Consider the following 27,086-nt stretch of genomic DNA (forward strand, 5'->3'; position numbering starts at 1 on the left):
AGATATTAAAGATTCTGCTAAAAGTACGAACACCCCTACTCTAGTCACCAAATACTTACTGAAGTCTCAGTCTATACAGACCTAGGTGCATTTTTGTACATATTCTGCCCTGCTCTCTCAGTATGTCTAAATGTGGTTTTGAATACTATCCTGTGAGGTGTGTGCTACAGGGGGAAAGATCCCCCCATATTAAAGCTAAGAAGATATGGGGCAGGCATCGTGGTGCAGCAGGTTAAGCCAATGCTTGAGACACCACATCCCATATCAGAGTGCCAGTTCGAGTCCTAGGAATTCTGCTTCCAATCCAGCTCCTGATAATGCACCCGCGAAGCAGCACAACATGGCCCAGGTACTTGAGTTCCTGCCAGCCATATGGGAGGCCTAGATGGAGTTCCTGGCTACCAGCTTTGGCCTGGTCCAGCCACAGCTTTGTGGCCATCTGGGGAGTGAATCTGCAGACAAGATCTCTGTCTCTCTCACTCTGCCTTCCAAACTAAAAAAAAAAAAAAAAAAAAAAAAAAAAAAAAAAACAGGATCAACTGTTTTAATATAATCAGCCACTCAGGGAAATCCATGTTACTTGAGGAAGGCTTCAATCTAATTAGTGTGATGTTTATAAAACACAAAAAACCATAATCTCTCATTTTTTAATATTCTACGTGAAGAATGTGTTAACTTGAGCGATTATAAAAAGAAGATGCAGAAGTCAAAGTCTATCTGCACGTTTTCTGCCATCTATAGGGAACATGCTCTACCCCTGCTTGTTCCTGTGGGGCAGAGATGCACGTGGTGGGCCATGGGAGTCCAACAACACCATCCCCTGAGACCAGTCAGGTCTGTGTGTTCTAAATGTCACGTTCCCCAGGCAATCACCTGTTTAGTATAACTAGCCAGCCACTACAGATTTGCCCCCAGGGAAAGAATTCATTAGGGAGAAATAACTGACTTTCCTTCTTTTTGAAGATTTATTTATTTATTTGAAAGATAGAGTTACAGAGAGGCAGAGTGAGAAAGAGGTCTTCCATCCACTGGTTCACTCGCCAGTTGGCCGCAACGGCCGGAGCTGCACTGATCCAAAGCCAGAAGCCAGGAGCTTTCTCCAGGCCTCTCAGGACTTGAGCCATCTTCTACTGCTTTCCCAGGCCATAGCAGAAAGCTAGATTGGAAGTGGAGCAGCTGGGACTTGAACTGGCACCCATATGGGATGCCGGCACTGCACTGGTGGCTCTACCCACTATGCCACAGCATTGGCCCCAAAATAACTGACTTTCTTGAAACAATTTTACAATTCAATTTTTATATATTGATGTGTGATGACTGTGATTTCTTTGAGTAAACTCCTTAAAGCCTGATCACCTCAGGATGAATGAATTTTGGATCTCAGAAAGTTGAGCTAGAACATGGTGCTCACAATTCACAGCAGTTACCCAACAAGGACAATTCAATGGTATCCCCCCCCCCGGCCCCGCCCAACATACCGGAAACAGAACTAATTCAGTATCTAGCTCCTTCAGCGCCATGCATCTCTATCTCTAAAACTGTCTTTACATTTTTTGTCTTTGATCTTATCATCAATTAATGAATGGGAGGGGAGACAACGGCAAAAAATAAACGGATCACAAAGATTTAAAAGAAGCAAAACGTAGAATTTGAACAGGCTGACCTAGGGGGAAAGTAGAGAAAAAAACAAGGTAATAAACACAGGAATGGGGGCCAGTGCTGTGGCATAGTAGGGTAAACCTCTGCCAGAGGTGCCAGCATCCCATATGGGCGCCAGTTCTAGTCCCGGCTGCTCCAATTCCAATCCAGCTCTCTGCTATGGCCTGGGAAGCAGTAGGAGATGGCCCAAGTCCTTGGGCTCCTGCATCTGTGTGGGAGACCCGGAAGAAGCTCCTGGCTCCTGGCTTTGGATCAGCCCAGCTCTGGTCGTTGTGGCACTTTGGGAGTGAATGAGTGGATGGAAGACCTTTCTCTCTGTCTCTCCCTTCCTCTGTTTGTAACTCCACCTCTCAAATAAATAAATAAAATCTTGAAAACCAAAAACAAACAAACAAAAAAGCCACACAGGAATGCAGAAAGCATACGCAGACTACTCACGTCTCCACGCGTTCCACTACACCGCTGGGTTCTCGGAATGTATTACCTGATTTACGGTCCTGCTCCTCCTCCTCATCCGAATGTCTGTGTTCTTCATCTGAGGCCTGTGGCCGCTCCTCGTCGGAGTTTTGCATTTTCTCCTCATCGGACATCGGCGGCCGTTCCTCGTCGTCCGAATTCTGCTTCTCGTCTTCGTTATCGGAAGCTGCTGGCCGCTCATCATCGGAGTTAGCCTTTTCCTCCTCAGACAGCTGCTGCCTCTCCTCATCAGACAGCGGGGGCCTCTCCTCGTCGTCTGTGTTCTGCATTTTCTCATCATCGTCGGAATTCTGCAGCTTATCTTCATCGGACCCTTGGGCCCGCTCCTCGTCGTCGGAATTGTGGGTCTTCTCGTCGTCTGATTGGTCACTTTTATCTTCCCTGTCCCATTTTTCGTCATCCGAATGTGCTTTTTCAGAACCTTCCGCTTCGGAGTGATGGCTCCCTCCATCAGATCTGTGGCCCTCATCTTCATCATCATTGGGGGCTTCCGACCCACTGTGCTGATCTACATCGGAGGGTTCGTTGTCTTCGTGGTCAGAACGCTCAGAGGCCTCTGACCTGTTGTCCGACCTTTCCGAGTGGTTATCGCTGCCACTGTGATGAGAAGCGCCCTCATCCTCACTGTCATCGCCAAACAATTCCTTATTACTTGGTTGTCCCGAGTCGCCCCTTTCATCTTGATCGCTTTCACTCCCAGAGGCGTTGCTGCCAGAAGCAGCGTTCTCTTGATCAGAGTCTGAGTCAGATCCAGAATCAGAATCTACGGGATCAAAGAAATATAGGATAACATCAGTAAAAGAAAAAACAGGCAGAGGAAGGGACTCCCACAGCCCATCCTAATATAAAAACAACAAAGAAACTGCCAAAGGCTGATAGAATCAACTTTCTCAGGACTTCAGAGACTAACCAAAAGTCACAGCAAACAAGGGAAGACTTAGTCAGGACAAACTAGGGGAATCGCAATAAGACAGAACTCTGGTGTTTTATCTTACCTGGTCCCATGCCCCCTACTCCCCGGCTCGAGGGTGCCTTAAAGAGAACATCCGCAGTTCTGGTACACACAGCAACGTAGCACTACTGCAGGGCACAGAAGTGACTTCACCCACAGAGCTGTGGCTGCTGCTTCTGACCCACCTGGCGGCTTCCGGAGGGACTGGCTCATGGGGCTTGCCCTGCGCTCACCTAAGGTGGGCCTCTGCCGGTGCTGAGGCAGCTGCTTGCGGGAGGCTCCTCAGTAACTTGAACAGCTGCCTCCGCCGGGACGATATGGTTAGTTCACAGCAAGGGTGAGCCACAGACTAACCCAAAGTTTGGGAGGAAAGACTGCGAAGTGTGACTACAGAACAAGTGGAGAATCTGAAAAAGCTCTCACATACTCCAGAGACGGAAGGGTCACACACAGGCCAAGGCTATGTGCAGGCTCAGAAAAGAACTGAGAAGTCCTAAGCTCTCACCGTGTGCTGACCTCGAGACTGTGCAAGCAGGAAATGGATGGAAAGGCAACGCTGTCAACTGCATGACTGAGTGACGAAAGCATGCTCTAACACACACACACACACACACACACACGCACACAGATCTGAGGCTTCTAGGCACTTAGGGAGATACCTATCCACTTAGTTGACCACTAAGGTGGCAAAACAGAAACTTCAAGGACCACACAAAGGTGAAAGGCTTTACAAAACTAAAGCTAGCTCAAGAGAGTCACAAAGGGGCTGGCATTGTGAAACAATGGTTTAAGCTGCTACTTGTGATGCCAGCATTCCATATCAGAGGCCAGTTAAAGTCCCAGCTCTTCTGCTCCCAATCCATCTCCCTGATGGCACAGCTGGGAAGGCAGCGGAGAAGGGCCCAAGTGCTTGGAACCCTGCCACCCACGTGGGAGATCAGGATGGAGTTCCTGGTCCTGGCTTCAGCCTGACCCAGACCGGGCTGTTGTAAACATTTGAGGGGTAAACTGTTGAATGGAAGTTCTCTCAATCTCCCTCTCCCTGTCACTCTATTTTCTAAGATTTATTTATCTATTTGAGAGTTAAAGAGAGAGAGGGAGACAGGGAGAGATCTTCCATCTACTGATGCACTACCCAGATGGCTGCAATGGCCAGGGATGGGCCAGGCTGAAGTCAGGAGCTCCATCAGAGTCTTCCACGTGGTTGGCAGGGGCTCAAACACTTGAGCCACCTTCTGCGGCTTTTCCCAGGCCATTATCAGGTTGCTGGATTGGAAGTGGAACAGCCAGGACACAAATTGATGCCCACATGGGATGCCAATGTCACAGGAGGCAGCATAACCTGCTATGCCACAACGCCAGCTCCTCACTCTGCATTTCAAATAAATAAGTAAACCTTTTTTTTTTTAAGTCATTAAACAATTACTGCTACAACAAACCACAACAACAGATCTTAGGGAGGAGAAACAATGTGACTTCCTGAGGTAGCATATAATATATAAAATACCTAGTTATCACTGAAAAATTATAAAGCATGTTAAAAAAAAAAAAACAAGGAAGTTCGTACATAAGGCTAGAAACTGTCCCTGAAGAAGGCCAGACAAAAAAAGATGTACTAAGGGCCTGTGCTGTGGCTTAGTAAGTTAAGTTTCTGCCTGTAGCATCAGCATCCTTTATGGACGCTGGTTTGTGTCCCGGCTTCTCTTCTGATCCAGCTCCCTGCTGATGGCCTGGGAAAGCAGTGGAGGATGACCCATGTGCTTGGGCTCTTGCACCCATGTGGGAGACCTGGAAGAAACTCCTGGCTCCTGACTTCGGATCTGCCCAGCTTTGGCTGTTGCAGCCATTTGGGGGGGTGAACCAGCAGATGGAAGACCTCTCTGTCTCTCCCTCTTTTTTTGAAACTCTACCTTTCAAATACAATGAATAAATCTTTAAATATCTATCTATACACAGACATATTACCAGATAGAAAATATCACTACAGATAAATATAAAATCGAAAAGAAAATATAGAATACCAAGTAGAGTGACTATAAAGAGATTCAAACCTAAACACATCATTATCAAACTGTCAGACAAAGGAAGGATCCCAAAAGCAGCAAAAGAGAAGAAACTTGTCCAATATAAGCAGTTTCCACGGACAACAGCTGATTTCTCACCAGAGATCATGGCAGCCAGAAGGTAGCCATGGTGTGACGTACTGAGAATCCTGAAAGTCTGTCAACTAACAGTTTGACACCCCACATACTATACTTCAAATAACCAAGGATATTTGAGAAACAAAAAAAATACGCAAGTGGACTTCCTCAAAACAAGTTGTTTTTTTTTTTTTTTAAAGATTTATTTATTTATTTAAAAGGCAGAGTTACACAGAGAAGGAAGGAGAGGCAGAGAGATAGAGAGAGGTCTCATGCACTGGTTCACTCCCCATTTGGCTGCAACAGCCAGAGTGGCGCTGCTTTGAAGCCAGGAGCTTCTTCCGGGTCTCCCATGTGGGTGCAGGGTCCCAAGGACTTGAGCCATCTTCTACTGCTTTCCAAGGCCACAGCAGAGAGCTGGATTGGAAGTGGAGCAACCAGGACTTGAACCAGCAGCCCCAAAACAAGGTTTTTACACAATAAACATCATTAAAAAGCAATGGTGCCACATGGGAGATCAGGAGAAGCACCTGGCTCCTGGCTTCTGATCAGCACAGCGCACCGGCCGCAGCAGCCATTGGAGGGTGAACCAACGGCAAAGGAAGACCTTTCTCTCTGTCTCTCTCACTGTCCACTCTGTCAAAAAAAAAAAAAAAAAAAAGCAATGGTGCTTGAGTCTCCACTTCCAATCCACCTCCCTGCTAATGTGTCTTGGCAAAGCAATGGAAAATGGTCCAGGTAACACAGTTCCCTCCTGCCAATGTAGGAAACCCAAATGGAGTTCCAAGCTCCTAGCTTCGGCCTGGACCAGCCCTGGCCACTGTGGCTATTTGGGGAGTGAACCAGCAGATGAAAGATTCTCTCCTCTCACTCTGCCTTTCAAATAAATAAATGAATAAATAAATAAATAAATCTTTTAAAAAGAAAGTGAAAAAACAACCCAAATGATGGAAAATAATATTTGCAAACCATATAGGAGACAGAGGGAGAACACTCCCACTTGCTGGTTCCTCTCCAAATATACCCAACAGCCCAGGGAGAGGAGGGGAGGGGTACAGGAGCTGGAAGCAAGGAACTCGATCCAGGTTACCGACATGGGTGGCAGGAACCCGATTACTTGAGCCATCCTCACTGCCGCCTCACAGGACCTGCACTGGCAGTAAGCCAGTCAGGACTGGAGTCAGGAATCAAACCCAGATCCTCTGATGTGGGATGTTCATGTCTTAACTGCTAGGCTAGATGCCTGCTCCCGTGGCCTTTCTCAAGACCTAGTGTATTTAAGATACACAATTTTTTTGTGCTGTAGGGTTAAACCTTACTAAAATATTGCTTGTATCCATCAAATGTGCATTAAGCTCATAAATTAGCTGGTGAGGAAGGGAAGACTACTTTTTCATCATATTCCCAACAGCTAGCAGGGTAGCTGGAACGTAACAGGGGATCAATAAATACTTATTGAATGAATGAACAACTTCATGAAAGGGAGTCAGGGCAGGGTTCAGACAGAACTGTGCTTTGAAAGGTAAAAGGGACGTAGACAAGGAAAAACAACAGGGAAACAACAACGAAGGTAGTGGAAGAGGAGTGAGCATACAGTGCTCTCTCCTTCCAGATGCACAGACGGGAACCTCCTGGATGCCCACCCGGCCACAGCCTTCACACTACAATGTAGTTCCAGGCCTCCACCTAATGCTCCCTTCACTACAAACTACGAAAATACTGAAACCAAACCTCTATCCAGTCAGTGCCTTGGGTGCAGACGCTAGACCCTGTGAGTGAGCTCCTGGTCTCCCACTGTCTCTCAGCTTGCCCTGCTGAGCAATCAACCTCTTACCAAAATTTAGCTCACTGCATTGAGGGAGGGGTGCAGCCAGCCCCCACAAAGGTCCTTGATCACAGGACCCTGAGATCATGTATTAACCCTACAGATAACATCTGGAAGATGGGTCTTGAGGGTTTTGCCAGGAACCCCAGGCCCAGAACAAGAAGTTTACACCCCCTGACTGACTGAGGCTCACAGAGCATGGGATCACTGATCAACGCCAGGCCACCAGCGCTGCAGACCAACCAGGGACCTGCACTCAAGCTTGACCCTCACCTCTCAACTCCAGCTTCAATCTGTACCACCTTTACCCCCACCCTTCAAGGAGGCCCAGCTCCTTGCTCTGTGCTTTGCAAGTGAATACCTACTTTCTTCCACCACTCCAAGTAGACCCGGGTTTTGGAAGGTTCTACAACAAAACAGTAGTTGCACAAAATGGAGGAGAAAATTTGGTAAAGGAAAAACCACAACAATACCCTTTGTTAAAGACGGCTACTTTGAGCCTGTAGGGCTGCAAAAATTTGGTTTTGCGGGCGTTTTTCAACTTCAAATAACTCCTATTCATATCTCAAACTCAAACATCCATAGTCTCTGTGCCAGAAACACTTGACGCACCATAAACACACATCCATGCATTCATTTCATCAACACATCCCGCACCACTCCTCCTCCCACACGAGCCCCATAAGCTCTCCAACCTAATACCGCAGACTCCAGAACCCTGGAGTGTCTGCACTGGCGCTCACGGGACACAATGTCTCCAGTGCAAAGCGCTGGTGAGTAGCTCCATCCCCGTATGCTGCTCAGACTCCGCATCCAGACATCTCGAGCTGCCGGCCAGCGCCAGGCTCCGGCGTCGTTAACAGAGCATTCCGAGCCCCTCTGTAAATCACCCACCCCGTCCCCACGGTCCTGAACACCTCACCCCATTCATTCACAAACAGCCCTTGTTCTGCACCGCAGGACAGCAGGACCCCAAGGTTCCGGGCTGCGCAGGCTGGCCCGCGCCCCCACCTTGCCCCGCGCCCTTTTGCTCTCCGTGCTCCCAGGCAGGCACCGCATGCTCCACGGTCACCCAGAACCGCAAGGCACAGACTCTTGCGTGTGTCTGCCTAGACCAGCCCGCCCGCCAGGGGAGGGTGGCACCTCCGGGAGTGCAGGGGGCGCTGGGGCAGGAGCAGAGGAAGCACCACCTCTCGCCCGCGGACCGGAACCGGACGCCAGGCCGGGCCCCGCCGCGCACCCCGCCTGCCGATCGTGGCCCACCCCACCTTTACGCTCCGCATCGCTGTCGGCGTCACTCCCGAACAGATCCTCCATATCCGCCATTGCCGCTCACGTCCGCTGCAGCCTCGGCTGGGGGCGGCCCCACGCCGTTCTTTACGGCACGGAACTAACGAAACGCGACAGTGTCGCAAAGATATGCTTAAAAGACTCCTTTCCCTCTATGACCTAGTTTCCGCGTCCACACGGTTGGGTGGCGCGGTTCCTCCGTCGGGGTCTGTTCTCACGGGGTGGGCGTGCCCGCGGAGCGGGCGGTGCTTTGGGGAAAGACCCCCGGGCCATCCGGAATCAGGCCCAAAGTCCTTTGTTTCCCAGACCTCTTCTCACCCTCTTAAATATTGTGGAGAATTCCAAAGAACTTTTGTTTTAGATGGTTTATACCCATGGCTACTTACCGTATTAGTATTTAAAGCAGACATTTTAAAAGTGCTAAACTCGTTTCAAGATAATAAACGTTAAATAGTGGGTTTGGGGTAAGTTTTAAATGACTTCTTTTCTAAAGTTTTAGACGAGTGGAATGGTTTTAAAGTTTTGAAGAAATCTTTAATATCCAGCATAAAATACACAGCTGAATTATTTCTGCTTCTAAGTCAGTTGCTTAGAAATGTTTTGGTGGTAGCAGATGAAGAAAATCCGAGTTTAGCTAGAGAGGTAGTAATTGGCAAGGGGCGACTTTCTGAGATGCCCCGAAACGGGCTTCGTGGGACCACACTTGATGACTGCAGCTTTAGAAGAGCTTCGCAAGAGCCATAGCTTGTTCCTTTGCAGCTCTGTTTACGTATAACGCTATGGTTTGAACTCACACAGGATTTGAAACCTCATGTCATAGGTGAACGATACTAAAAGGGTGGAAACAAAGCAATCACAGCTTTCAGAAGCGGGACCTTAGAGGTAGTTGGATTGGACTGGACATGAAGGTGAAGCCCCCGCGAATAAGTCCTGGTGGCTGTGTTACACGCCGGTGCACGGAGTCACACGCGCCTTCTTGCCGGTGAAGCTCTGCGCTGCTCCGTCAGTGCCCGGAAGAGCACCAGCACCGGAGTGCGAACCAGTGACGCCTGCCAGATGCTGGATTTGAACCTGCGGAACTGTGAGCATTTTATTACACCTGTACTGTTTTGTGAAATTCGTTTTCTTGGGTATTTTGTCAGTGATGGAAAGCACACCAAAACACATGATATTGAAACAAATATTTCACAGAACACTATTTTCTTTTCCTACTGAGTTTTCCTATTACCCTATTTCAGTTTTGGTTTCTTTCTTTCTTTTTCTTTTTCTTTTTTTTTTTTTTTTAGAATTTATTTATTTGAGAGGTAGAGTTACAGAGAGTGAGAGGAAGAGACAGAGAGAGAGGTCTTCCTTCCCCTGGTTCACTCTCCATGGCCACAACAGCCAGAGCTGCACTGATCTGAAGCCAGGAGCCAGGAGCTTCTTCTGGGTCTCCCATGTGGGTGTAGGGGCCCAAGGACTTGGACCATCCTCCACTGCTTTCCCAGGCCATAGCAGAGAGCTGGATTAGAAGAGGAGCACCCAGGACTAGAACCGGCATCCATATGGGATGCCGGCGCCACAGGCAGAGGATTAACCTACTGCCCCACAGCGCCGGCCCCTCAGCTTTGGTTTCCTAAAAATGTTGGCAGGCAGTACAACCCAGTATGTTGCTTTCATGATTTTCTAACAGATTGTAACCTGCAAGTAGAAAAATGTTTTTCAGAAGGTTCCACTGGATTTTTTGTTTTGCAAAGAAAATTTTGATGTTGCTGCAGTAAGGCATTATAAAGTCAGACAGTAAAAAAATTCTCATGGTCAGTGCTACACAAACCCCCTTACTTTGCAAAGGCTCCAAGAAATAAAGTGGTTTGCACAGATTAAAGAACCAGGTCTCTAGGAAAAACTCATTCATTTTTAGTCTTTAAAATGTATCCCTTGTGTTAAGTTACTGCCTGATTAGGCTACTATGTAGGTTTTGGTCTTGGCAAGCAACAATGAATTTTTAATTTGGGGATTATGAGATATATTTTTGCTGCAAATAGGAGTGCCTGACAGGGTTCAAATGGGTAAGTATTAAGGTGTGGAACAGGTTATATTATCATTAATCCTAAAATTGCTATGTAAAAAGTGATGATGTAAGAGGATACATACAGATCACCTTAAATCTAACTGGAATACTGGAAAAGCAATTTGTTAGTGATTCAGTTTTTGTTGATTTGTTTAAAGTACTCTCCTTGAAAAGTGTGTTGATTAAATTGTGATAAATTGGATTACAACAAAGCCTGCTGAATAATCATGCCCATATCCTTGACTAGCAGAATCAATGTGTTTTTTTCCCATCGGAATAGTGCAAAACAAATAACTTCTGACTGCTTGATAGATTGATTGGTTTTGTTTTTGCTGGACTTTATGTTGATCATTGCTCTTCTCCTGGCTGTCTTTGTTCACACAGAATAGAATACATGAGATGGGGTACAGCTAAGTCCATCACAGTCATTCTCCAGTAGTTCTTGCCTGAAACATAGCTTGAGTTACACCCAAATCAATATAATTGAAGTTCAGGGTACTAAAACAATCACGTTTACTCCCAGAGACAGTCTCATCCTGTTTGGGTTGTTTGATTCAATTTTGAATGATAAAATAAACCCTCCATTTGTTCCAGGAATGGAGAGGTTCATCCGTTTGGTATATAAATAACTAAAACAACCCTAGAGTAACTTTACTTTGTTTCCCTATTTTTGAAAAGTTGTCCCTTTTGTCTCATGTTGTAATTCATGAGGTGAAGGTAGAGCCTCAGAGTACCATGATGACCCCAATAAAAGAACAAAGATTCAACTAGGTTGGTTACATAATACAGTCAGTATATCATTACAAATATTTTTACAAGGTAATAGAAGCCTTTTGGAATGTATAAAAGATAAGCCTACATCAAGTCACAAAACAGGAATATGTGTTTGATTTCTATATCATCTTAAAGACTTAGAGAAAAAACAACAGTTTGATTAAACAAAATGTATTAACTGAAAATTCATTCCATTTATGGTAAATTGCCACTCCACAGAAGGATCGTGTGGCTTTTCTGAAAGTACTTTGTGGCAAGAGTGGCTTTTGGAAGGGAACAGGTTGAGCTAAACTGAAGAGAGGAAGAGAGGAACCCTGCAGTTTCTGTCTAGAGCAGTAAGAAAACACTGTGGCAGCTCATTTCTTGGAAAACACAGGACATTCCCTCACAGTCTGTCTTTATTAGATTCCTTGGTGAATTGGGTCCTTGCAATGGCTGATGAAGGGATATGAAATGGTGGCAAACATAGTTTTTCATATGAAAGATTTGGGGAGAAATGAGATTCTAAAACATCTGAAGAATTTTTCAGTTTTAGAAGGAAATTATAGTTTTATTTATTTATTTATTTTTTGACAGGCAGAGTGGACAGTGAGAGAGAGAGAGACAGAGAGAAAGATCTTCCTTTGCCGTTGGTTCACCCTCCAATGGCCGCTGCGGACGGCGCACTGCACTGATCTGATGGCAGGAGCCAGGTGCTTCTCCTGGTCTCCCATGCGGGTGCAGGGCCCAAGCACTTGGTCCATCCTCCACTGCACTCCCTGGCCACAGCAGAGAGCTGGCCTGGAAGAGGGGCAACCGGGACAGAATCCGGCGCCCCAACCGGGACTAGAACCCGGTATGCCGGCGCCGCTAGGTGGAGGATTAGCCTAGTGAGCCGCAGCGCCGGCCCATTCTTTATTTTTTTAAGATTCATTTATTTATTTGAAATCAGAGTTACACAGGGAGAAGGAAAGGCAGAGAGAGAAGAGAGAGAGAGAGAGAGAGAGAGAGAGAGAGAGAGGTCTTCCATCTGCTGGTTCACTCCCCAGTTGGCCACAACAGCCAGAGCTGTGCCAATCCAAAGCTAGGAGCCAGGTGCTTCTTTCAGGTCTCCCACATGGGTGCAGGAGCCCAATGACTTAGGCCATCTTCTACTGTTTTCCCAGGCCATAGCAGAGAGCTTGGTCAGAAGTGGAGCAGCTAGGTCTCAAACCGGTGACAGTATGGGATGCCGGCATTGCAGGAAGCGGCTTACCTGCTACACCGCAGTGCCAGCCCCAAGAGAACTTTTCTTGAGATGATTCAAGGTAGATTGATGAAGTAATGGGAGGAAACCCAGTAATTGAGAAGTAAAATTGAGTAGAACCTAAAATTCAACCAGGCTTATTAGAGCAATTCCCTAATTCACATGAAACTTGAGGATAAAAAGAATATGCTAAAGGATTCTAGAGAGAAAACTCAGCTGACTTAAGAAAGATCTGGAATTACAATCACATTAGATTTCTCAACAGTTATTCTGGAAACTAGAAAACCATGGGTAATTACTTTCAAAATCTCAAAGGGAAAGGATCCATCCTAGATTTCTTTGGACACCTGCTGTGGACCTGCAGTTTCAGCTTTTGCCTTGTTTTGAAAGCAACCTCAATGAGAGACTCCTAGTCACAGTAGCCAGCTAACCCTTTCCTCAATTTTGTTTCACAGAACCCAGGAAATCATAAATGTTGTAGCTTAATACCATTGTGTTTGGAGACACTTTGTTACATAGCAGTAGTAACCTAAATAGTTAGTTGCTCAAAAATTGTACAGTCTATGTATTGTGGTTTCACCAAAATGGAAGACCAAACCAAGAAAGAGAACACCTATTGAGGCAGGAAACCCAGCAGTGGAAAGAGGCAAAAGGAATTCCTAGGGTGTGTGAACCTGCAGGCCTGAAGGGCTGCTGGTCCAGATGGAACAAGAGGACAGAAGTTTCCAAGAGAGAACAGACTGAGAAGGAAAACAAGCTGATGGAATACCTGCCACATTCAGCCATCCTATAAAGATTTGAGAGTCTTCCTGATCCCAGAAGTATTTTAGGGACTGAAGATACAATGGAGCACAAAATACACTGAATGTGAGTGTCTGTTCCTAGAAGCTTGCATTTTGATGGAGATGACATACAGGAACTAATTTATAAATATTATACTTTTGGGGCCGGCGCTGTGGCACAGTGGGTTGAAGCCCTCGCCTGAAGCACCGGCATCCCATATGGGCACCGGTTCTAGTCCCGGCTTCTTTTCTTCCAATCCAGCTCTCTGCTGTGGCCTGGAAAAGCAGTGGAAGGTGGCTCAAGTGCTTGAGCCCCTGAGCCCACATGAGAGACCTGGAAGAAGCTCCTGGCTCCTGGCTTCGGATCAGTGCAGCGCTGGCTGTGGCAGCCATTTGGGGAGTGAACCAGCGGGTGGAAGACCTCTCTCTATGCCTTTACCTCTCTCTGTTACTCTTTCAAATAAATAAAAATAAAATATTTAAAAAATAAATATATACTCAGTTTTATAAATTTATATCTAATGTATTTGAATATTTAAAATAATTTTTTCAGTTATTGGTAAGTAAAAAAATTGTAACTGACACTTTAAAACTAAGCCAACAGAAAACCAAGATAATTATTAACTTTAAGAAAAACATTATGAATAAAAGCGGTACATTATGTGGTTTAGCTGGTGATAACAACAGATAACACAGATGATAATACATTGTGCCAGGCACTGTTGTAAGTGCATTTTCTATAGAAGCCCATAGCTCTTTTCCCAAAGCCTCAGAGCCATATGTATTCCAAACTTCACATTCCCCACCCCTCCAGATTTGGAAAGATAATAAATACATTGCCTAAACTATTATTTACTCCATCCAGTGAAGTCTGAGTAGCATCCTATAATCAAAATAAAATTCCTATGCTAAAGTGTGTGCAAATTCAAACTAAAACAAAACTTTAAAAAGCTTAGGTCAGTTAGGTTCCTTCTCTGACAGTCAAAGAATTAATGAAAAGAACTTTCCATTTCAGAGTTTCTTGGGTTTCAGAATTGTGGATAAGGGATTGCGGACCAGAATTGATTTGTTCAATTTTTACAACAACCCTATAAGATAAATTGTGCTATCCTATTTTTTTATTTTTTTGGCAGGCACAGTTAGACAGAGAGAGAGAGAGAGAGAGAGAGAGAGAGAGAAAGGTCTTCCTTTTTCCGTTGGTTCACCCCCCAAGTGGCCGCTATGGCCAGCACACTTCGTGGATCCGAAGCCAGGAGCCAGGTGCTTCCTCCTGGTCTCCCATGCGGGTGCAGGGCCCAAGCACTTGGGCCACCCTCCACTGCACTCCCGGGCCACAGCAGAGAGCTGGCCTGGAAGAGGGGCAACCAGGTGCCCCGACCGGGACTAGAACCCGGGGTGCCGGCACCTCAGGCGGAGGATTAGCCTAGTGAACTGTGGCGCCGGCCTGAAATTTGTATTCTTTAAAAAATAAATTTAAAAAAGATTTTGTGTCTAAGATATAAAATATTCTTATGTGGGTACAGATGGAAAATTGTGAATAGTATGTATAAAGCTATCATTAAAATGTAAATACCCAAGGAGAGCAGGTAATGGAGAGTCTTGTTATCCTTCATTCAACTCTGCTTTGCCTACTCCTTTGATATCTAGGACTTTATAAAAGTTTTCAAAGTCTGAAAAAAAGTAAATCTCGGGTGATTAGGCTGATAAATGAAAATGCTTTTTATTTCTGTAGTCCACAGTAAGAAATGCATAATGCACCATAAACTGGGGATCATATCACTTGCCTCAAATGCTGTTTTTGTATGTAGGAGCTCTGCTTACCCTGTTGGAATGTAAAGCTATTTGAATGTAAAGCTGATTACCCCATGCAACAGTTTTCAGTGTATCCAGAAAAAAGAGAATTATATTTAAGCTATTTTCCAGAATGATAGCAAACCTTTTCCAAAACCTCTTTCTTCTCACCACTACTAATCTCACTCACATTTTTTTTAAAGATTTATTTATTTATTTGAAAGGCAGAGTTACAGAGAGGCAGAGAGAGAGAGAGAGAGAGAGAGAGAGAGAGGTCTTCCATCTGCTAGTTCACTCCCCAAATATCGCAATGGTTAGAGCTGGGCCAATCTGAAGTTAGGAGCCAGGAGTTTTTTCCTGTGCAGGGGCCCATGGACGTGGGCCATCCGCTGCCTTCCCAGGCCATAGCAGAGAGGTGGATTGGAAATGGAGCAGCTGGGACTCGAGCCAGCACCCATCTGGGATGCCAGTGCTGCACCACAGCGCCGGCCCCTCTATCTTTTATAAGATTCAAAGCATCAGTGCCAAAGCTCTAGTACATAATTGTCTCTTCCTTATGCAAAATGAGAGTTTGGTCAAATATGGAGCTTGAAAAGCTTCCAGTATGCTTGCCAGGAACATCAGTATTTATGTAGAGAAAAAAGAAGAGGAAAAACGTAATGAGTCAGAAATTATTTCTCAGGGTGGAAGCAGAGTTTATATTTTTGAAACCTTTCCTCTTGAATGTGGGGTTGGACTCAAGGACCGGCTTCCTTGAGTAGGTAGTGTTTAGGTTCCTTCCTGAAACTTAAGGGTTACCAGGGAGCTTTGTCCTTAAAAGACCCAGGCAGCAGGCAGGCTGAGGTCAGCGCACTCACTGCGGAAGAGCAGGAACCATAACCACTAGGGGAAGGACTCAGAAGCAACAAAGAAGGGGGTGGGGCTCTAAGCCTGGTGGCAGCGGAATAAATAAAGTAATATTCAGCTAGGATTCCAAGAAACTGAAAATGAGAAGCATAAGGGAGGAGGGAAAAGAAGGAAAAAAGGAGACGAAAGGAAGAAACATCCACAAGAGAAGAGGAAGGAAGAAAACGTTAAGCACATCATAAAATGATACCGGGGTGGGGGGGATTGAAACAAAGATGGGAAAACACCCCAACAGCATTGCCAAAGAGACAGAGAAAGAAGACTGCCCTGCCAACCGATATTTTTACAAATAAAAAGGAACCACTAAAAGCGAGGCAGTTTAAACAGAAAACACAGCTGGCAATTTCACTTCACAGTAAAAAAGACTCTGATTAAATCCTCACTGGATTTCCTTATTCAGCTGGCTGTTGTCTCCAGCCGAATCATGTGAGAACACAGCATAAATGCAGATACCATCTCACCACAGGGTGGGAACCCCTGGTGTACAGGCTGTATTTGGCCCTTGGCAAGCTTTATCTCACCCAGGGAGGGATTACCAAAAGGAGTGACTGCTGAATTTCCTGCTTGCTATTGCAAAAACCATTGCAGTATTCAAATCCGTAACAGTAATATGGCAGCAGACCACAAGATGGTGATGGTATGCTCTGATGATACCTCGATCTGCAAAATGAGGTAAAATGCACCCACAGACACCTCTACCAATTTCTCATCAGCAAGAAACTGTGATGTGTGTGGGGAGGAAGGGAAGTGGGAAGGAGAGGAGATGTGAGGAACATTGTGTGTGCAGCAATCAAAACACTTTAGGTAACAGAATGTAGCAGTGTTCATCCATTTGGTTTCTCTTTTTCCCCCAATTAAAAAGAACAAAGCAGCACTTTTAGGAGTAAATATTTATCAGCTATAAGCACTCAACTGATACTTTTAAATAAAGTGTTAATGTTTGAGGAAAATATTTTTTCTTAGGCTTTGTAAAATGGGAAATTTCCCCAAAAAGTCTGGTGAAGGTTTTGTTTCGCTGACTGCTGTTGATTTCCTGTCATTAAGGAAATGCCAGGCTTAATTCCTTGCCTTACATGGGTGTGACATTTCAGGTTAATAATGACTCATATGGTGAGTTTAACTTCCAAATGTGCAGATATTGATGTATACATTTTTTAAACTGCTACTTAGCACAGAACCAAAATTTGGTTGGAGGGAGAGGGTAGAATCCTGAGCCCAAAATACCAAGAAAGAGTAACTGTAGGGAAAACATCCTAAAGAGGATTCTTGACCCACAAGTCTTTATTTGTAAAAACTATTAAATACCATTAAAAGCATGTGGGGTTTTTTGTTAGATCAAGTAAATTATTAAAAAAAAAACCAATATGCTGTAAATATTGACCTGAAGTTGATAATGTATATCAAAATGTCATAAAAATATCCTTACCTTGAACTCTTTAAATGCATATCAAAGGATTTATCTTCAGAGTGTGCATTGATTCTAGTGGGTTTAGCCTATGTCCCACATTGGAGTGCTGGGTTTGATTCCTGAGAGCTTCCTGACTCTAGCTTCCTCCTAATACATTTCTCCCTGGGCAGTGGTGAAGGCTCAGGTAATTTTGTGCCACTCACATGGGAAACCTGGAATTTAGTTCCCAGCTCCTGGTTTCAGCCTGGCTGGGTCCCTGGCCTTGCAGGCCTTTGGGGAATGAACCAGCAGATGGGAGTGCTTGTTCTTTCTCTCTCTATCAAAAAAAAATTTTTTTAAAGAATATCTTAGGAAAATAAGAGACTCACATGAAGATACACAAAAGTGTTTATTACAATACTATTAAAGTAATGAAAATATTGGAGGCATCATGGTAAGGAATTAACCAAATGATAAGACATCCATAAACTGAAATAGTAAGCAATCATTTAAATTATGTTTTGCAGGACATTTTCATATACTTGAGATGGGAGTATAAACTTTTCAAAGGACAATTAGGTATTGTCTGTCTAAACTGTAAATGGCTAAAGATTTCTTTTAAACTTGAATGTGAGACAGGTCTCCCATTCACTGGTCTACTCCCCAAAGGCCCACAGCTGTCATGGCTGGCCAGGCACTGGGAACTCAATCCAGGCCTCCCGGTGGGTGTCAGAGACCTAAGTATTTGAGCCATCACCTGCTACCTCCCATGGTGCACGTGAGCAGAAAGTTGGAATCAGGAGCCGAGATTGGACTCCAACCCAGGTGTTCCAATATGAGATCTGACCTCTTTTTTTTTTTTTTTTAAGATTTATTTATTTATTTGAAATTCAGAGTTACACGGGGGGGGGGGGGGAGAGAGAGAGGTCTTTGATCCGATGGATCACTCTCCAATTGGCCACAACAGCCGGAACTGCGCTGATCTGAAGCCAGGAGCTTCTTCCAGGTCTCCCGCGCGGGTGCAGGGGCCCAAGCACTTGGGCCATCTTCTATTGTTTTGCCAGGCCATAGCAGAGAGCTGGATTGGAAGTGGAGCAGCTGGGTCTTGAATCAGCGCCTATATGTGATGCCGGCACTTCAGGCCAGGGCTTTAACCCACTGTGCCACAGCACCGGCCCCGAGATGTGAACCTCTTAAAACCAGCATCTTAACTGGTAGGCCAGATGCCCACCCCTATTTCTACATGGAGAAATTTATCCTGAGAAAATATGTGACAAATATACAAAATGTTCACTGAAACTTTATTTTAAAATAACCATAAATTAGAAGCAAAATACCCATCAATGGAGAGTGGCTCAAATAAATTATAGTGGAGTCAGGGGAATACTAAGTAGCAATTAAAAGTCTCAGGTAGATGAATATGTATTGAAGAGAAGAGCATTTCACATTGTTGAGTCACCAAAGCCAGTTAGAAAATGGTATCTTTTTGGTGTTTTTGTAAACAAATATTTAAATATGCAGAAAATGTCTAGAAAGTTGTGTGCAGTGATGTGCTAATGTTTAACTGTCAGCTCTTCAGGGGGAAAAAGCTCTTATATGTGGTGTTTGCCAATTTTGTGATGTAAATATTCCTGCTGTGGCCAGTTTCAGGCTGTTGATGTATAGCTATTGAACATAGGCACGGGAAGAAATGCGCAGTCAGCTTGAATGAGCCCATTCGAGTGGGCTCCTACACACCCCCGTCTCTGGGAAGTCAGATGATGGGAAGACTTTCATATTCCACCTTATATATTTCTGGAGCTCTTTTTTTGTAATGAAGTTGTATCACTGTTAAAGTCAATACAAAGAATAAAACATAAAATGAGAATTTGAAAAAAAAAACTTTAAAAACAAAGAATATTTAAAGACATGGTAAGATGCTTACACATCACATTGTCAAGTGAAACTGTATGTCACAAAGCAGTCCCTTATATTACCCCAATTGCATTTTGAAAAAAGTATACACACACACACACACACGGATATATATGGATATACGTTGCATCAGGAAACTATCCAAAAGGAGTTAAGCCAAAATGTACATGGTGGTTACAGCTGAGTCATGGAATTCTGTGTGATTTTGGTTTCTGTTTTGCTTTTCAATATCTGGCATGTTTTCTGCAAATGTATTTTAATTATGTAATGCTTTTATAATCAGAAAAGACATCCTTATATGTGAAATACTGTCTTAGCCATGTTGTCACTGCTTAGAAAGTGATTTCTTCCCTTTTGGACTACAATTATTACAGTCAGAGAATGTGAACACCTTAAATGCAGAGGAGTGGAATCTTTTATTTCTTCATAGTAAAAGGAGAAATTAATGTTTATTTGGTGTAAAATCTTAAAATAATAATAAAAATGAATGTCCTAGTTCCTGATGCACTACTATTGCCATACTCCCTCCTTTAATTTTTGCCCATGTTATTGCAACAGCCTTTTTTTTCACTGTTTCCATTTCTCTCCTTGCAGCAGTCCATAATGTAATTGGAAAGGATTAGGAAGATTACATGCATGTTGCAGAAAAATTAATCTCTGTAAAATATAGCTTCCCTTTTCATTTTGCTGAAAAGTTTTTAATGGGAGATTGCAAAAGGAGTTTACAACATGACCCCACTTACATAGTAATTATATAAACATCATTTTATATATATAGAAAAAATTTTTGGATGAATATATTCCAAATTGTCAGCAAAGCTTTTCTCTGGAAGTTGTGGGATTATAAGGGGATTTCATGTCCCAATTTTTATGTTTCTAAATGTTTTAAGAAAAGCCTAAATTACTTTAATAATACAAAATGAAATTGAGTAGGGATTCTTTACCAAATTCTCACTGCCCAGAGAATGAAATTTAAACTTCTCTCTTTTTATTCAAATATATACCTTTAAATCCTACCAAAAATCAATCAAACCCACTTAGTCTACTGCAGCTCCCCCATAGAGATCACCATAGAGAAATAAGAAGAAAATGAAGGATAGAATAGTATAGAGAGAGACACATGTGCAAAAGAAGGGAAGCAGTAAAATGAAAGCACAGAAGCGTTTGAGAACTAAGATGCTGTATTAGTTTCTGGTGGCAGCTGTAGCAAATCTGCACCAATTTGTTGGCCTAAAAACAACAGAAATTTGTTCTTTCACAGTCCTAGAGGCCAGAAGTTCATCAGCTTCAGCTTAACTGAAGTAAAGGTGTCAGCAGGGCTAGGATCCTTCTTGAGACTCTAGAGACATTCCATTCCTTGTCTCTCAACTTTAGATAGCTGCCAGCACATCTTGGCTTGTGGCCACATCACTCAAGCCTCTATGTCTGTGGTCACATTGCTTTGTCCTCTCTGTGTATCACACTTCTCTTGCCTCCCTTTTCTAATAATATATGCCATTGCTTTGGGGCTCATCAGCTAACCCAAGATGATTAATTCATCTCAATCCTTAATTTGATTTCTGTAATATCCTTTCTGGCCAAATAACATTCACTGATTCCAGGGATTAGGACATAGACATTTTATTTTACTCCTATGAGTAGGAGTTTCTGTTAGTACACAGGAAACATCTTCACGGTCCCCAGCCCTCCTTTCCCTGCTAAGTTCTTCCCATTTCAAGGCATGAGATATAAAGAGGAACTTAAAATTCTTTTAATTGCTAACTCCAATACTGTGGTTGGAAATGTCAATCAGGCCACTAGGGACAAACAGAACTCTAAAAGCAGTAGGATCAAGCATAATACCATAAGCTCATGTTTTTGGCTACTGAACACAGCAAGATTAATAGGGAGTGACAGTGGGAAGTGAAGCACTCTAAGACTATTGTGTTGAAATCGTTGACTGCACATCTATAGCATCTACTGTGTGCTTTTAGTCCAAGAACAGTGAAAAGGATACAAATGGGAAGACACTTCCCAGTCAGAGTTTACAATCTAGATTGCTCTGGCACTGAAGAGTTAAATGGAAGGAAAACATACAACAGAGTAGCCTAGATTTTCAGTAATGCCCTACTTTTCAACAGATTATATGAATCCAGGCTAAGATGAACACAAAAGAAGCAGATCGGTCTCCTATTGTCCTTATGTAATTCCTGCGGGGAGTGAGGAACTGGGGCTGTCTCTCCACAGGTGAAAATACAATTTTATTCAATATTCAAAATAATGCACATATTCTAGGGAAAATGAAAACTGGCAATATTTCATGACTCTCAAAGTTAGAATGGTTCCCATTTGGGAAGGATAAAAATGTAGGCTTACATAGACAAATATGTATGTGCCTTGAGAATAGGTTTTAGCCCTTGGTATACTAATATAACCCACTGCATGGTGTTGGAGAAGTGACAAGCATGTTTTCCTGTCCTTTAGATGAGAAAAGTAAGTATCTTTTGTCTTCTGTGAGGTAGAAAATGCAGGTCTCAGGTCAGAAAGGACTACTAAGAAGCTAAATTGTTTTGAAGAGTGTACCACATAAAGAAAAATTAGGGGTCAGTGTTTGGCCTTGCAGCTCCTGCTGATGCAGACCATGGGAGGCAGCAGTAATGGGAGTGAACCAATGGATGGAATCTCTGTCTCTTTCTGCCTTTCATATAAATACATACACCTTTTAAAATTAATGTAAAATATATACAAGCCTTTATGTTTCAATTCAAACATTTTTGGAGCCTCTGCTATGTGCAAGACCTTGAGGGAGTGAAGAAATGAAAAAAAGTGGCACCTGTCTCCAGAGAACTAGGTTTCAGTTTCCTAGGAATGGTAATTAGAGTAGGCCAGAAAAAGATACATGTCTTAGATGCATACAGATTCTGTTGGAGGTCCAGAGTTGGGGGAGTTGGCAAAGATTTGAGAGGGGAGATAGCATGTGAAGTGTACCTAGAAAGGTATTTAGAGCTTTGACCTTGGACATGCAGTTGGAGGTTGGACAAGGTAGAAGAATCAGCATAAATTAAGGTGCAGAGATAGAATAGCAGTGGCACATTTGAGGAAAAGTGAATAATTCATTCTTTCTGAGATCTGTGCAGCTTTAGGGCATTTGAAGTGTCTTCCTATGGGGAGAGGAGACACTGAGGTTCCATTTAAAGGAATGCAGAAAGGTTAACAAACGTTCTGACTGGAAGAGGGAAAGGATATTGGAAGTGGCTGAGCAAGATGCCCTTTCCCCAAATACGCATGCCCATAGCTATACACATTCTGAAAGCTGCGCGGAGAAGTGGTGAGAGAGGGCAGTTTTCAGTTAAGTAGATTGTTAGGTATTGGCCTTTGTGAGCTCTGATGGTTCTAGTGGAAGGGATGGTGGCCATTACAAGGAATAGGCCACTTGGGACACCTGCATTCCATTTCAGAATACCTGAGTTTGAGTCCCAGTTCTGCTCTGATTCCAGCTTCCTGCTAATGCGCACCCTGGGAGGTAACAGGTAATGGCTCAAGTAGTGGGGTCCTTGCCATGCATGTGGGGGCTCTGGATTGAGTTCTCAGCTCCCAGCTTTGTCCTGGCCCAGCCCTGGCTGTTGCAGACATTTTAGGGTTGAACCAATCAGCAGGTGTGGAATATCTGTCTCTTCCTCACTCTTTCTCAAATAAATAAATAAAATTTTTTTAAAAAAGTAAGTGATGGGGGGTTGGTTCCGTGGCACTGTAGGTTAATCTTCCGCCTGCACACTGGCATCCCATATGGGCTCTTGTTCTAGTCTCCGTTGCCCCTCTTTCAATCCAGCTCTCTGCTATGGCCTGGAAAAACAGTGCAGCCACATGGGAGACCAGGAAGAAGCACCTGGCTCCTGGCTTCGGATCGGCGCAGCTCTAGCCGTTGTGGCCATATGGGGAGTGATCCAGCAGAGGGAAGACCTTTCTCTCTGTCTCTCTCTCTCTCACTGTCGGTAACTCTACCTCTCAAATAAATAAATAACATCTTAAAAAAAAAAGTACGTGATGGGCTGAGTGGGCATCTTTGGCTCACCTGGCAAATATAAATTTAACAGGTGTGATGACAGAAATAGAGCTAGCTAAAAACCAAAATGGGAGCATGTCTCAGAAAATTATATCAAACATGAACTAAAAAATTAATCAGTGGATTTTTTTTAAATTTCAAGATACTTTATTTTATTTATTTATTTTTGACAGGCAGAGTGGACAGTGAGAGAGAGATAGAGAGAAAGGTCTTCCTTTGTCATTGGTTCACCCTCCAATGGCCGCTGCTGCCGGCGCGCTGCGGCCGGTGCACCGCGCTGATCTGATGGCAGGAGCCAGGTGCTTCTCCTGGTCTCCCATGGGGTGCAGGGCCCAAGTACTTGGGCCATCCTCCACTGCACTCCCTGGCCACAGCAGAGAGCTGGCCTGGAAGAGGGGCAACCGGGACAGAATCCGGCGCCCCAACTGGGACTAGAACCCGGTGTGCCGGCGCCGCAAGGTGGAGAATTAGCCTAGTGAGCTGCGGCGCCGGCCGATACTTTATTTTCAAAATAGGTCACACCACTAAGCTTCTGGCCCATCCTGCCATTGTACAAGCTACAAATGCTTGCTCAGCAGCTGAGGGGCTGAGGGGCACTCATTAGTAGCATGTTTGAAAAGTGAATAGAAATCCATATAAAACAAATACTTGGTTTCCATAGGAACACCGATAAGTGTGACCCCATCTCCTAGTCTTCCATGTTGCTGTGCCAGCCCTACTCTTAGACTTTTCAAAACTAGCAGTAATTAAGTTAAATGGTCCCCCAAAATCCTTTAATTCAAGCTACGCTCGCAATTAACAGCTACAGAATGGTATCTACACATTAATACTAGCTGAAGCTCAAGTCACTGGTGCCATTTCATTCTACTTTCCTGAGCACAGCATGCAGGCAGGGTGCTGATGTCCTGCTCTTCCATCTCGGGCGGGAAGTCATGGTTCTGGCTTTGCTGCGTGAGTTGCCACATTGGTCCTGACATCACGTAGTAGAGACTGTGCCTCTGGAATCCACTGAAAGTAGAAGCAGCAGCAACAGTGTAGGCACCCGTGTTTTCAAAGAGCATCCAATCACCCATGTGCATTTCAGGCAGGTCAGGGCACAAATCCGATGAAGGCCATCACATGAGGGACGCCACATGCCAGTTGAATAGTATTTCCCATCTGGTTTGGGTCTCTTCTGCAAAAAGGGGCTTCACATGTGCATGGTCACAGAGGACGCAGCTGAAGGAGCCATAGACGCTGTCGTTCACATAGTGCATAAAGGTCTGCTCACTCGCCTTGACTTCATCATCTGAGCTGTCTGTTCCTTTAAGGATTTTTTGACAATGATATTAACAGCAAGAGTGAAGGCTGAGGCAACATAGTATCTGCCCAGCTCAGCTATGATTCTCACTCCAGAGTCTGAGGGAAAATACTTGTCCAATGCTGGGTTGATCACGTTGGTGATCTATGAGTGAGATAGGTAAAAGAATGGCCATTATGTGGAATTCACAAGTGGATCTTTTTTTTTTTTTTTTTTTTTTTTTTTCACAAGTGGATCTTTTTTCACCTTCCTATTGTCTTCCTTGCCTGTCGCTCCCCCTCTTCGTGGAGGAACGACACAGGACCCTGCGCTGTTCTTTCGTCTGCTCGGCCCTCCCCGGGTTTGCTGCTGGTTCTTCCCGGGTTGGCTACTATCTCTTCCACCTCCGTGGAAGGGCAGTTCCCCCTGGCCGCATTCCCCACTTCCGCAGGGGAGCGGCACACCGCCGGCCGGCTTTCTCGGGGGCTGCACGGGTGTTCCTTCAGCTAGATGTTCCCCATAGATGTTCCCGGTGCATGCCGTCTCTCTCCTCCTTTATAGTCCTCCTCCGCCAATCCTAACTCGGCTGCCCACACGCCGAGTACGCTGCTCTCCAATCAGGAGCAAGTCCTACAATTTATTAGTTGAACTGGAGGCAGCTGTGCGGAAGCTGTTTACTTCTCTCCCAGCACCATATTGTGGGAGAGCAGATGCATAGAATAAGTCTTAATTCGAGTAACTTAGTCTAGTCCGGATTGCTCCCCACACTTGCCCTTCTTGAATAAATCAGTGTAACAACATTATGTGAGGGCCAGCACCATGGCTCACTTGGCTAGTCCTCCACCTGCAGCACCGGCACCCCAGGTTCTAGTCCCGGTTGGGGTGCCAGTTCTGTCCCGGCTTCTCCTCTTCCAGTCCAGCTCTCTGCTGTGGCCCAGGAAGGCAGTGGAGGATGGCCCAAGTGCCTGGGCCCTGCACCCGCATGGGAGACCAGGAAGAAGCACCCAGCTCCTGGCTTCGGATCGGTGCAGCGTGCTGGCCATAACGGTCACTTGGGGGGTGAACCAACGGAAAGAAGACCTTTCTCTCTGTCTCTCTCTCTCACTGTCTAACTCTGCCTGTCAAAAAAAAATTATGTGGGCCAAGCAAGGTGGGTGTAAGTGGCAAAGGGGGTCTGGGGAGGTGTGAGGAGGGAATCTGGGAAGGTCAGCCTAGTGCAGGAAGCAGAGTTGCTGAGGGGTGAGAAGGACTTGTACAAGGAGGGGCCCCAGTATGGTATTCTGAGCAGAGTGTGGAGTCACTGCAGAGATGCAGCCTGTCCCAAGTGTTGGAACCCGAGGTAGGGCAGGGGTTGGGGAGAAGATGGGGAACCTAGCATAGGTGTATAGATCAAGTAGGGTAAGGAGAGTGACCCTGCAGTGGATAGTTCAGCTCAGGGTGTCAGAGGCCGGGCAAGATGAGGAAGGTAGTAGGCAGAGCAGGTGAGGATGGTGTCCGCACTGGGGAGAAGCCCAAGTGTTTTTCCTATTCTACTCTCAACATACATTTGACACCTGATTCCCCAGCAGGCAGCAGCTGAGAGTCCTATAATTCAGTTCTGACAGTGTCTACCTAGATATTATGTCAGATCCCACAGGTTGACAGCTTAATATCACAAGAATGCCCCTCACTTCGGATGCCAAGCACAAGTCCCAGAGTGTGACCTGTACCACTGGCTAAACAAATGAGGTCCTCATGATTGCCTCAGGATCAATTTTCTAAGCAGCTCACAGACTCTGGGAAACACTTGTTTACCCATTTACTACCAAGGGTATTACAAAGGATACAGGTGAACCGCCAGATGGGAGATGCAGGGGGAGGATATGGAAGGAGAGGTACAAGGCTTCCATGCCCTCCCTGGGGGCACAACCCCTTAGGCACCTCCACATGTTCAGCTATCAAAATCCTACAAACCTTGTTCTCTTAGGTTTTTATGGAGGCTTCATTATGTAGGCAGACTATCCACCTTTGATGATGGACTCAACCTTCAGCTCTTTCTTCCTTCCCAGAGGTCAGGGAATAAATGGGACTGAAAATTCCAACCCTGCAGTCACATGATTGGTTCCCCTGGCAACCAGCCCACATCCTGTGGCTACCCAGGAACACACCAGAAGTTACCTCATTAGAGCAAAAGGTGCTGCTATCACAGGAAATTCCAAGCGATTTAGGAGCTCTATGTCGGATGCTCCCATCACTCAGAAAATTACAGCAGTTTCAGGAGTGCTCAGGAACCAGGGTCAAAGAGCACATATGAGAACAAAAGCCCTCCTAGCTCCCCTGTTGCTCCGGAAATTACGAGGGTTTCAGGAACCCTATGTCAGGAATTGTGGACAAAGGCCAAATATAGATTTCACAGTATCCCAGGCAGCCACAAGAAATTGTTTACATACAGAGAGCGTTGATTAAATAAGAGTCAGATGTCTCATTGGTAGAGCTGGTGGTTACGTAAATAGAGAATGAAAAAAACTGGAAGAACTAGTTGGTGTTGGAGTGGAATGGGAGGCATCAGTATGAACTCATGATTTTGAGTATGTATATATATACACGCATATA

The 27,086-nt window shown here is 44.8% G+C and overlaps 2 protein-coding genes and 1 pseudogene across 4 annotated transcripts in view; 1 reads left to right on the forward strand and 2 right to left on the reverse strand.

Moving 5' to 3' along the window:
* LEO1 (LEO1 homolog, Paf1/RNA polymerase II complex component) overlaps window positions 1-8,533 on the reverse strand; it is a 31,878-nt gene extending 23,345 nt beyond the window's left edge. For 2 of the 3 annotated variants that reach the window (XM_017348015.3, XM_002717755.5), the window contains exons 1-2: window positions 8,323-8,533; window positions 2,144-2,899 (exon numbers count right to left, since the gene is read on the reverse strand). In XM_017348015.3, the coding sequence (XP_017203504.2) occupies window positions 2,144-2,899; window positions 8,323-8,380 (814 nt within the window). In that variant the 5' untranslated portion in view covers window positions 8,381-8,533. Of the gene's footprint in view, window positions 1-2,143; window positions 2,900-3,131; window positions 3,257-8,322 lie in introns of those variants that run through there. The other variant, XM_008268995.4, reaches the window with a different exon arrangement.
* Window positions 8,534-9,050: 517 nt separating this feature from the next.
* The window catches only part of MAPK6 (mitogen-activated protein kinase 6), a 94,236-nt gene continuing 76,200 nt past the window's right edge, over window positions 9,051-27,086 (forward strand). The window contains exon 1 of the mRNA XM_051822001.2: window positions 9,051-9,425. The gene's annotated coding sequence lies outside the window, so the exon portion shown is untranslated. The remainder of the gene's footprint in view (window positions 9,426-27,086) is intronic.
* On the reverse strand, window positions 19,114-26,422 carry LOC138844577 (ornithine decarboxylase-like; annotated as a pseudogene).

Source organism: Oryctolagus cuniculus, chromosome 12, assembly GCF_964237555.1.
Source record: "Oryctolagus cuniculus chromosome 12, mOryCun1.1, whole genome shotgun sequence".
Classification (NCBI taxonomy): domain Eukaryota; kingdom Metazoa; phylum Chordata; class Mammalia; order Lagomorpha; family Leporidae; genus Oryctolagus; species Oryctolagus cuniculus.